Source organism: Lates calcarifer, linkage group LG17 (genome assembly GCF_001640805.2).
Source record: "Lates calcarifer isolate ASB-BC8 linkage group LG17, TLL_Latcal_v3, whole genome shotgun sequence".
Taxonomy (NCBI): Eukaryota; Metazoa; Chordata; class Actinopteri; family Centropomidae; genus Lates; species Lates calcarifer.
In genome coordinates this window covers 4,587,490-4,600,288 of record NC_066849.1, presented here as the reverse complement: position 1 = coordinate 4,600,288, position 12,799 = coordinate 4,587,490, and the positions used below count along the sequence as shown (strand labels likewise).

Here is a 12,799-nt window from a genome sequence, read left to right as displayed (position 1 = left end):
TTATGAAGGCACATTCACGGAAGAAATAGTTTGGCTTTGGAGTAACCTGTGACAATGTCTGTTAAATTGATGTTACATTATTTCTCCTAATTGCAGTTTCTCCTTTCTTTGTAAAGTAGTGAATTAGAAATCTTCTTTCACTTGAAAATGTCTTGATGGAAATAAAACACTAAGTTCTAAATGCGTGTGGAACTACTGAACTCTGCAGGCACCTTGGCCAGTCCTTGGATGTTCGCAGCCAGTTGTAGAACAAGAAAACACTAATAATGGTTTCATACAACGTGTTCAAAGTTCTACAGAGAGCAACACTGACTCAGTGATTACATCACTGCCTTTAGCCAACTCAAGGACGCACAAAATCAATGCTCTTGATGCAAATGCACAGTGGGAATTCACTTTAAAGCTAATAACATTAAGCTCAGAGCACTGCAATGTCGGCCCACATTGTAATGTTATGTAAATCTGACCATATGACAACTCCATTTAAATTACAGTGCGCAAGATTATGCATGATAGTGGCCCATTTTGCTCCCTTGTGCTCATCTCTGCTTCCTGGTAAATAATTCAGGCCATAATTCTGCGTATTAGAAGAAGACATTCAAAAATGCCGAAGCAGGCCCCCGGAGACTTGACGCTGGAATTTTATGCAGAGGAAGAAATTGGAGGGTACATCATGTTGGCTGGAGGGCCCATCACTCATCAATTTGTTTGTAAACACCAGATTTATGTGCAGTAAAGCAAGTCCTCGGCTAAACTGCTAGAGGGCTTCTCATTCTCAAACACACACACACACACACACACACACACACAGACACACAGATGCAGGCAGACACACACACTGACACGCAATATTGCCTGCAGCATATTTAGGAAGAAATTACGAGGAAATCGCCACGTTGTTGGCATGCCAAAATCTTCAGTTTACTAGCAGAGGGATAAAGGGAAGAGTACATACTTTACAGTTCACGGTTCACGTCAGAGGCTGGAGAGCAATGAGCTGATGATATAACCAGTGTATTTACTGTAAGCATCAGACTGGCTGTGGATAAATATTTCTGTTTGACTTCAAATTCTCATGCACATCACCTGTCAAATGACCAAAAGAAACCCGGGTGCTACTTTGTTTGCTTCTTTGTGTCTGATATTTGAAAATAATATGGGTTTTCTCCTTCTGTCCAGAGTGATCACATTCACCCACTCTTACATTTCAGATTGCTGTTTCAATTTAGCAATCTGCAGGAAGGAAATGAAATGCTCAGTGACTTACTGCTGATATGTGACACACAAGTAAAGATGACAAATGGAAAGGATTAAATCAAGCGGGTCTTGGAAAGGCGACAGTAAAAAAAAAAAGAAGTCTTTCAGGAGGTCTTTAAATTATTCTAACAACTCCATCAAGCTGATCCCAGCAGTAAGCATACTTCATAGTTGAGTGCATTTGCTGATCGTGGCCACAAAAAAAAAAAGAGAGAAAAGAAAAAAAAAGAGGAGAGTGCACACTGTATCTCTGTGTAATTAAACCGTTGTCCCAGATGTACACTCAAAAGACTATTGCAAGTGTAGGATTTCTATTAAGCAGATGATTCCAATTCGTCTAAAGAGCAGTTGGGGAGCTGCGGCATGAGACAGGAGGAAATGAATCGGAGCTGTGTAAGCACGGGGCATTTGCTGCCACTGAAGGGCTTTTAAATGACTCTTGAAGAGAGTGAAGTAGCCCTGGGTTATACTTGTTGGGAATAAATCGCTTTCATCTGCAGGTATGCTGCTCAGGAGGTCACTGTGAGGTTTCAGCGGAGCATGAGGAGAAGACGGAGAGAAAGAGCTCATTACCTGGCCGATCCAGTGGACCAGGAGCGAAAGGGCAAGCGTTTAACCAGCGACAGGGGGGATGGGGGCTTTGCCTGAATCAAACTGAGATTTTAATATTTTCTCACGTAATCCGACAAAATACTGCAAAAGACTAAAAGGAAACAGAGATGCAGAGACACACTGCTATTGCAAAGCTTTTATTGAAGAAGAAGAAACAACAGTTGACTTCATGCCCCTTCCAATGATCAAGAACAGATGAGATGCTTAACTTTAACAACAGAGGGTCAAGCTCTCTAAGGCAAATTCCACACTTGTTTCACCATTTAAGACTCTGCTGCTGAAGCCTTAAACACCATACATGATGGAAACAGCTATTGTATGGATTTAGAGTTGGCCCAAAAAAAGGGATCCTGTTTATTTACTTTGGCAAAGACAAGTAAACAAGGCAAAACCTTTGAGCGAGGCACGGCAAAATATGTAACACACAGCAACAGTATAGTGATTCAATACTGTTCAGCCAAAGGCACTTTAACAAACATGGGCAGAACAAAGACAGTAGACAACACAAATACACTGAAAACATTTTTAAAAAATCATTAAATGGTCTTTTCTTTATACTTGTAGCATCAAACTTTTTTGAGAAGATTCACGTCAGAATGGCTCCCACAAAGATGTGTGATGTGTTCACTGACTGTCCATATGAATACCACGATCAGGAGACACAGCTTTAATGGCACAACTTACAGCAGAGATTAAACTCTGTACTGATGGACCAGGCCAGGGTACGTGTTGTGAAAAAATGTGCTAATAAGCCAGTAATAAAATACTGAACAAAATATCTGCAAAAGACATTCATCAGGTTTTATAGAATTTCTTTACCGTGTACTGTGCAGCTTGGCGCTCTTAATTTAAAAGGTGCTTGCCATCTAATCTGTGTTAAAATATCTGCCTTTAACCTGCAACAAGCTGGGAACGCAATACTGACATATTGTCATCTTGTACTGTTGGCATGGGGAACCATAGCTACTGCAGCTCTGTGAGTGAAAACAAGAATAATTCTATTGGTTCGTGTGAACCAAAACAGTTAAGGTGCACAAAGTAAAAACAATAAGCTGAAAGATGTTTAGTGAAATTGTGGAATCATCACCAGGAGCGACACTTTTCACATTACACTTAGTTATTTAATCCATTGTTAATATGAAAATATTAATTAGTGTAACTTTAAATTATCTCAAATCCTGTGTGATGGTAAAAGATCTTAAAAGTTATAACACAATAACACGGCTTCTGGCATATAATACCGGCATTTCTTCTCAAACATGCACAAGGTTTGACCATATGCTGTAAACATTTCTGGCATCGCTTTACTTTTTTTTGTTCATTGAAAACAGGGATGAAAGATTGTTCTCTCTCTCTTGATTCATTTGTGTTTTCATCACCAGATGTAAAACTCTACTCACATATTTAACACTGCTCTCTAATTGTCCGAGCGGGTCAGAGGGCTCTCTATCGACCTTTAACAGACTGCCAGCATGAGATGGTGACTTAGGATCCCCAGCAACATCTCTGTGAGTTGAAACCTAGCAACACAAGTGACATAGTGATATATGCAGTGTGTATTTTTTGTCCTCTGTTGCCTAACAACCAATGGTAATCGGATGTCTAACAGTCAAGCGTCATATGGTATTATAAGTATGAACATAATATTGTTTTTGGGAATGTATCTTTTCAAAGTAGAGGAAAGAAACACAGACTTAGATTAATACTAAAACTATAAAGGATGCTCAAGATGGCTATAAATAGTCTAGCTAGCTTGCGTTTTTGACACTGTTTATACACTAACATGTCTTTGAGACACATTACAATTTCTTTCCCAGGCATTGCACTCATCTGATATGATTTTCTTAAGCTGTAAAAGTCTTGTTGTCTTTTGGATTTCGATGTGACCGATGAACTTGGATCTGGCTAAATGTGCACTTCGAATATTGATGAAAAAATTCCTCAGGATATAGAGTTTAGGTTGCCTAACCTTCTCGTCGACCAGCCTTCACTAGCTTCCTGCTCGAGGCATGTAAGGCTGGTTCTGTCTGTACATATGTCTGCTAACCAAATAAAGTTTCCAACCACTGTGCCACCCTCTCACCTTCAGCTCCAACACAGTTTTTACTGTTTTTAGGGAACGTTAAATACTCCTTTATATTTTAAATGGTCCATAGTTTTCCCTCTTTTTATGCAGACAACATGTGGTAGCAAAGGCCTGATTACTGTGAAATTACCAGTCACTGTTGATTTATTAATGACCTTATTAGCACAGTTATTTACAATGTGTTACCCTGGTGAAAACATTGCTACAGTCAAATTGATCCAAGTCTGCCGTAACCAGATGCTGATTACAAGAGATACAATATATATGGATTTTCTTTTGTTTGTTTGTCACTTTCTCATATCCAAATGGCACTAGACAAAACTACTTAATGAGTGAGGAAAACAGCAAGAAAAAGTAACGAGAATCCTCTGAAAAGTATAATTATAATGTTAATAACATATAAATCCACATGCACAAGACATCTGTGATTGGGGCTTGGGAAATATGATGTGGTTGACTGAAAACCAATCCAAATAATGAATTAGCAAACCAGTACTTATGAATTACATTGGCTTTGTTGTTTAAAGTTACCCTGTGGAGTTTTCTTGTTAACAAGTTTAAGTTATGTTTACAGTCACTGTTTCTCACCAAAATGCATCATGTGTATACTTGAGGTCCAACAAACATGTTGAAGTCATTTCCATTTTCATAAAACATTTTGAATTCACAAAATTGTTTGAATGTTCTATATTGAGCAATGTTTACATCCATTTCACAAGTGTGTAGTTGTTCATGGCTTTTACAGGTGAATCGCCACACTTCTTTATCACTGGCGCCATTGGTCAATCAGTGGAATCAACCACCAGTTGCAAAAAATGTGTATCTCATCACCAACATGCTCGGTGATAACTGTAGTTATGAACAATGGACCCTTCGTCATTTTAAAGGATCCCCACCTCCCTCTCATATACTGAAAGAGGCACAAAACCTCTTTATAAGTCATTTTACATCTATTTGCAGTTGTTATTCATTTTGTGGTTGTTTTGTTTAAGATTTGTTGTTGTTTTGTGTGTCTTTGTGGTCATTTTGTGTCTCTTTGTAATAATTTTTTTGTCTCTTTGTAGTTGTTCTGGTTGAATTTTGTTGTTGTTTTGTGTGTCTTTGTGATCATTTTGTGTCTCTTTGTAGTTGTTTCTTTAATTTTGTAGTTGTGATTTTTAGTTATTTCATATTGCTCTGTACTTGTTTTGCGTATCTCTTGAGGTCATTTTGCTCCTCTTTGAAATAATTTTTTTGTCTCTTTGTAGTTGTTCTTGTTGAATTTTGTTGTTGTTTTGTGTCTCTTTGTAGTCATTTTGCTACAGATCACTTTCTTACACTGGTACGCAAAGGTACCATGGATGACAAGATTCAAACAAAAAAGGAACGAGCTCATATAAACATTGTTGCACTGTGCTACTTAATGGTCAAAAACTCCACAGAGTACATTTAACTCACCATTATCAAATGTCTTCCTGCTGCAGTAATTATATTGGAGTAACTATAAAATCAATCAGTGAAACTACTGGTCCGTCACCCTTAATGGAAAAAATTAAAAAAATCAGTTGTGTTTGGGAAACTCTCAAGGTCCCTTCTTCGCCGTCAAAAAAAAAAACAACAACCCAACACTAAATATAAAAGACGAGTGTCAGTGGAACAATCAATACTGACATATAGCACAGTGACACACAAAGTCACATAGTACCAACAGCATAGTTTTGATTAAAGGATTACTATAAGGACACTTATGCTTGAATCTGTACAGGTAAAATATTTCCTTATTCATAAAATTTCTTGTAAAGTGTCAATGCAATTAACATTAAAAATTGCATAGCCATGTCATATTTGTCATCCCTGCCAGACTGCTCACAGTACAATCACTGATTTAACGGTAAATAAGGATTTCCATCTGCTCAAAAATTTTAAGAATTAAACTCAAATATAAGGTCATATTTATATGAATGTAATGTCATGATTGTACTGTTCAGGCTAACAGAAAATAATCTAATGATATACATCAAAGCAAATTCTATAGGATATTACAAAAAAATTTATTGTGTCAAAAAGGGGAATTGCATTCAACAGCTGTCTATTGCAAAATTAGTTCTTGACACTGAAAATGACTGTTATGTGGTCCTGTGATTCCTGTGGTCCCAATCAACACACTGAAGGTAATAGTTGCATACAAAATCAGTACACAGGAAATATGGCAGTTTAAATTCAATTCTTTGGTGTTCAAAACAGAACTATTACAAAACAGAACTGTTTTGTAATAATAAGCTTCAGTGTGTAATTGTATCCCTCTTTGTGTACTGTCAGTGGATTTGCACTGTAGTAAAGATTAAAGAATGAACTGAAAATGTTCTAAACGATTTATTGTACGCTCACGGTTTTTCTAAATATTGCTAAAGCTACGGTCCTAAACACATCCATCCACATCCATCCACGACGTCTTCACCTGCAGGGCAGATGTGTCAAATATTTAGCATGTTCTGCTGGAGTCAGACTCCATTTTAGATCACAAGAGCCAGTCTGCAAGGAAAATTTGGGCTTGCATGCATACACGCATGGATGTGCACCATGGCTGAAAGATACAGGGTGGAGATAATTATGATATGAGACAATAACACTGAGTGATGATGTATACTGATGGATTTGGAGTGATTTTAAGCAATAGTTTGACATTGTGGGAAAATGCTTATTTGCTTTTGCTTTGAGAGTTGGATGGGAAGACTGAACATCTGACTCTCAGCAAGGCAGTGTGTAAACATATTTCCCAAAATGTCAAACTAGTCCTTGAACAAAAACACAGTTAAAAACACAATCTTTTCTGCTGTGATTGTACCGAGTCAATAGATAATATATGCAGGTGAATGTGTGATGCTATTGCTTACTGAAGGTGAATATATATAGACGGATATATATGTGAACGCTGAGGAATGCAAGCGTCTGTGGATGGGTATGTCTGTGAGAGAGAGAATGAAAGAGGGAGAGGGAGAGAGAGAGAGAGAGAGCTAGAGAGAGGGAGAGAGAGAGAGAGAGCGAGTGAGAGTGAGAGAGAGTGAGTGAGAGAGAGAGAGAGAGAGTGAGAGAGAGAGAGAGAGAGAGAGAGAGAGAGAGAGAGAGCACTGGGTTATCACAGTGGAGGTGACCGGGCAGTGGGCTGTTCAGAGGTCAGTGGTGGCCTTGGCGGTGAGGGCCTGGATGCGGCTGGTGTTACAGTTTTTGCAGAGGACGTGTCCGTCCAGAGGGTAGCAGCCCTGGTTATCCCCCTCTGAGAGCAGAGAGCCACAGTCCTGCACGACACAGATACTCTGTTAGTCCACAAACACAAACAGAGCCATTAGCCATGCTCACCGATCACACACTTTCATACACTCGCTGTGCTCACGCCCTAAATGAGACATTCGCTGCTGTTTAAAAACTATCAGCCTGTGTCAAGTTACAGGAGACTCCCTGAAGCAAAGCCACTATTTTGGTTTTCCATGAGCTGGTGAGTCTGAAAAGGGCAACAACTGGTTAATACTGGGTAACAGTCAGACAAGTCTCCGTTCTTAAACTTAAATTTTGATCCTAAATTTTTTTTTTCTCTGGAAGTGTTTATAGTTGGAACAAACAAGTCTTGCCGCTGCCAGGAACTGATCAGGAATGATCTGTTGATTCATTGCCTATTTGTCTTTCTTTCTTTTGTTTTTGTTCATTTCCCAGTGACTGGTATTAATATAAACGCTGGCCTATTGCTAGTAAGCAGTGTAGTCGTTTCTAAGGCAAATATCAGACTCCAGATCTGCTCTGATTGATCCAGTCTGGGAGCAGATTGACTCTCAGTCATGAAGATCACTAATACCGGAGAGATGATGTTTGTGTCTTGTTTTGCTCTGTGGTGGTAACTTGTCAATGCCTGATGAAGGTCTCAGTTACATTGAAACCTAGCTCAATAAAAGCACAGAGTGTAGTTCTTTTGTTTAACTCCTACCTTCAGTTTCTTGATTTATCTAGCACCTGTAGCACCCTGAACAGGTTTTACAGGTGTATTGTAAAACCTTCGTCATTTTCTGGTCTTGTTTTGGTGCTTGGTGCACTTTTCTGTTTCACACACACAAATACACATACACACATTACTCTGGGATTATTTTCTCATTCTCTGTGACACTGGGTTGCACTGTCGACATCTCTCCCTCTCTCACACACACATACTCATACACACACAAACACAGAATTACAACTCCATCTACTCATGTCTCCCTGGTGACAAAATTCTTCTCTTGTTGAGCCCCTTCAGCTGAACTAATCTGCTTTGCTTTCATTTGACCTTTATGTCTGCCAAACGCTCTGTGTTCTCACCCTGGCATGGTCTTTGACAGTGTGACGTGTTATTTCTCTTTTAGCCAGGCACGTAATGTCTCAGTGCAGCTTATCAGTCAGTGAGTGGCAGCTGACTGATTGGTTACTATGTAAGTGCATGAACTTTGGAGATGAGAGATGGAAAGCTATTTTGAGGCAGGTAAGAGAGGAATGATTCACTCATCTCGCTGAAAAGGTGATTCGCGGGACGGGCATGTACATTACGGCTTACACCTTCATGCCATAATGACTGTCCCTGGCAACTGTGCAACATGGTACATAATGGCCGCTGCTAATTATGGGGAGCTCAAATACCAGGAGAGATAAACACATAGACCACATACCTCACAACGGTAACACTGCACATGGAAGTCACGGTCCAGGGCCACAATGCGGACAGTCTCCTCTTGGCCCGGCGCTGGCATTATAGGCTCAGAGCACACACAGCAGCGTGGAGCAAACTTCCTGTGAGGCAGAACCACGAGCAACAGGAATTAGTTCAGAACAATGAGAAATATTGTGACATAACGTGACCATCAGTGACACAATTTGAAACACACAACATTTGTGAGAAGTTTAGTGAACTCTCTTCATTCACTGTTTTGCACAGAAACAAGGCTGCAACTAACCATCATTATAATTTCAGATTAATCTGTCTGTTAAGTTCTGGGTTAAATGATTGAATGCTCAGTCGTTAAAATGTCTGGAAACTGTGAAACACTCAGAGCCCGAGGTGATGTGTTCAAATTGCCTGACTTGTGCAAAACTCAAAGATATTTCATTTCCAACAATAAAACAGCAGCAAGCAGCAAAATCCTCACAGCGTAGAAGCTGGAATAACAGAGTGTTTGTGTGTGCTTTACATACTGTCTGTCTACTGGCTGTTATCAGTTCAACCAAAAAGTGTTTTGTTTTAATAATTTTTAGAGGCCTAGAAAAAAAAGATTATCCAATAATAAAACAAACAAAACATCGGAGTAAAAACATTGGAATATACATACATTTGCAGAAATCTGTTTCCTGTCCACCTCACGACTCCTAAGATTTACTGTGCAACCCCTTATAGGTCTCCCAGGTTTTGGAACCACTGGACAAACTGATCTATTGACTAATTGTTTAGGTTCTTCACACAAGAATGAAAATAGGACATATTATAAAGAACAGTTGTGGTAACCCATCAAAAAACTAGAATTACCACCTTGTGTTTATATGCTTCCACCAACCAGTCAAGTTGCAGTTTACATCCATATCTGTCCAGATTCATATAATATATGTAGGAGACTTTGAAGGTATTTAATAAAAGGTATTGAGTGTATTTTATCATAATTAGCAAACGAATTATGGATTCACATCTTAACCTTTGACCACCAAATTCTAATCAGTTCATTCTTGATTCGATATCATGTTGATGAGAACGAGATGGATGGATGTACATGTGGACGGACCGAGGGACAACCTGAAAGCATAATGTCTCTGGCCTGGTCATTGGTGCAGAGGCTTAATAATTACTTAAACAAAGCAAAAGGCAGAACTTGTGCCTTTTCCCCTTGGTTTAATTATTTAAAGGCTCAAACACTGAGGAGGCATTAAGAGCTAAATTTACTCTTCTCTGAAATATTTCCTGTAAATAGAATATTTGAGGAGCAATTAAACATAGTAGGACTTTTACAAATATCATAACTGACTCTCACTACAACATTTACAGAACAAGCCTTCAAACCAGAAACTCTGGAAATGCCTTCAGCAGGAAGAGGTCTATCTAACAATAGGATCAATGAGGATATGAAAAGCACGCAGAGATCTCGGGTCCTGTCAGGTGACCGAAGGCCGGGGGGACACTTCTTCTATTCCACATGCTTATTCAGTGCCTGAGAATCAGGAAGTGAAGGGAGTGCGTGGCTTTGGGGAACCACGGCCATACAGTATTAGCTAGAAAAAAGAAAAAGAAAAAAGCTCAGGCGCGGGCGTGACTATTCCTCGACACAAAGGGCCGCACTGCTGAGGTCACACTTGTCATGTGGAATTAAACGGCCCAGTGCAGCTACTCCACAAAGCAAAAGCTGTGCACTCACACCAAGAGCCAGCTGTTTACTTCTGTTTCCCTTCTGGTCACTGAGTAAAGGAACATTTCTGGTAAGGTGGCGGTTATGCAATCCAACTGTGACACAATGACAGGAATTCACTATTAAATTCAAGTCTAAAGCTGCATCTCGTAAGGTCAGGCTTGTGAAATTGTGTGCAGTATTTCCCGAAAAGGAAGCACTGAGATCCTGTCTTGGTAATGTTTAAATATATGACAGGCTTAAATATTTGAATGAATTTGTAAAGTAAGTTAAGTAAGTAAGGACTCTAAAGCAGTATAGTTTGGGTTTTTGATCACAAACATATTATCACCTTATAAAGTTGTGTTAGTAAACAGTTGCCTCATTATAAAAGTAGCAGACATGGGAGCAACATTAACATTCATTTGGCATGTGTCTGGCAGGTCTGGCAGGTAGCGTAGAGTGGGTTTATCAGAGCTTTATCACTAATAGCAGAAAGTGAGAACAAGCCAAAACAGTTTCATTGTAAAAACCAACACAATGAGCTGACAGCTGAGGGGAACTGCAGTGGCAAGTGATAATTTTCTATGAGTTTGTCACTATAAGCTTTTCACATTTAACACTTAATGATTTCATCCATTGGTAATAAGTGAGTAGTGTAGTTTTAAATCCTCTTTTTGTGTTTTGCTATGGACCCCCGTGAGCAGTGCCCTTAAGAGAGATTTAACTAATAAATGAATTCTCTGTCATTTTGGAAACATACTAGTCATGCTAGTTTCTGGCCTTATTGGAAGTTAGATAAGAAGATGTGTTTAGCTTCGCTTGGTAAAGACAATGGAAACAGGGAGAAAACTGCAAACCTACAACTATGAAATGTCCTAGAGAAAAGCTCCTTATAAAAAATGTGTCTTGTTTGGGGCGCCCTCATAGCCAAATAGTTAGGGCGCGTACCATGTGGGCCCTAGTGGTCTGAGCAGGCGGACCCCGGTTCGACTCCCAATCCGGCCGGACCTTTACTGCATGTCATTCCCCCACGCTCTCCCTGTTTCCTGTCTCTCTCTCACTGTACTAAAAAATAAAGGCAAATAAAATACTTTAAAAAAATGTGTCTTGCCAACACAAACTGTGGTTGTAGGAGTGTTAGCCCATTAGTTATTTTCAACAGCTGGACACAGTGACTGTATGGAGCACAATGAGAGGTGGTAGGATTTGCACAAAGTTGTAACTGAACAAACAAAATCCAAGCATTTCTTGGGCTGGAGGAAAAGGCAAGAAGCCTGCTGCTTAACAAGCGACAATATATGAAGTAAATGAGATTTTTTTTTTTAATTGTCTGAAGGTTTTGAAACAGGAAATGTTAATTGAACTTAACTCATGCTGAATGTAGACATTACATTCACCCTTCTTGCAGCTTTGTGTTGGTCTCCACCAACATCTGGGGGAAATATGTGACCCTATGTTCAGAGAGTAACTACTCTGTATGCTGTTTGGTGCTTGGAGGATAGCATATAGTTGCTCTTTCTTGTTGAAAACAGCCACCTGCTTTGACTAGAAAGCGTGGTTGATGAAAGTTACAGAAGAATACAGTTGCAGCTGTTAAACCAAAACAATGAGCAGAAAAATGCAAAAATGCTCCATATAGCAGAGAAGAACTACAGAGTCAGGTGATAATTCTTTGTGGGTATCTGATGAATGTCTTAATTACATACTTGTGAAAGTCCTCGATGCAGTGGATGTGGTTGGAAGCATCCACGGTGAAAGGGATGCCATCCAGGCTGCGGTGGCACACCACACAGGTGAAGCAGTGAGGATGGTAGGCTTTCCCTGTGGCTCGCAGGATGCGCTCCATGATGGGCTTACTGCAGATGGTGCAGGTCTCAAGGGTGTTCTGTAGACACAAACACACAAACCCACAGACACCCACATGATTACACAACAAATCTGATGATGAATGTAGTGATTCTGATGAGTCATTTCCAATGGCCATCTAAGTACATGTGTACAATCGGTGCTCGTCTACTAACACATTTTAGCCAGCAAGAAAACCCTGGAAAAGTTTCCCTGCATTCCCTTGTGATTTTAAACTTCCTCTTTCCAGTGTTACACTTCAGGTGGCTCTGTTCCCACTCCAGCTCGTGCAACAAATAAATCCGCACTCAGGACCTTTAGCTCGGCTGTCCTCAAATACCTCTGAAGCTGAAGGAATCTGATTAGCACTCCCCTCGAAACACAAACACAGTCATTTATCAGCCGCCCTCACCCACACTCCATCCTCCCATATGCAAGAGTGTGAGCAGTAAATATTTCCACTTTGTGATGACTGCAGGTTTTCTGCAGCCAGGCGACTGGGCAAGCAGCCCGCGGGGGGATGTGGCAGCCGCCTGCCTCTGACTTATCTGTGGCATCTCTCTTCTTAATATCTGCCGGGAGACGCCATTTGTTATTTCGATATTTTATAAATAACGACTGCCTCTCTAAA

General features: G+C 39.9%; 1 protein-coding gene across 8 annotated transcripts in view; it reads right to left on the bottom strand.

Annotated features, from left to right (window-relative positions):
- Positions 1 to 1,990: 1,990 nt before the first annotated feature.
- The window catches only part of lpp (LIM domain containing preferred translocation partner in lipoma), a 135,709-nt gene continuing 124,900 nt past the window's right edge, over positions 1,991 to 12,799 (bottom strand). For 7 of the 8 annotated variants that reach the window (XM_018669890.2, XM_018669887.2, XM_018669886.2 and 4 more), the window contains 3 exons: positions 12,030 to 12,208; positions 8,623 to 8,743; positions 1,991 to 7,230 (listed from right to left, as the gene is read on the bottom strand). In XM_018669890.2, coding sequence (XP_018525406.1) covers positions 7,102 to 7,230; positions 8,623 to 8,743; positions 12,030 to 12,208 — 429 coding nt within the window. In that variant the 3' untranslated portion in view covers positions 1,991 to 7,101. Of the gene's footprint in view, positions 7,231 to 8,622; positions 8,744 to 9,279; positions 10,208 to 12,029; positions 12,209 to 12,799 lie in introns of those variants that run through there. The other variant, XR_001960267.2, reaches the window with a different exon arrangement.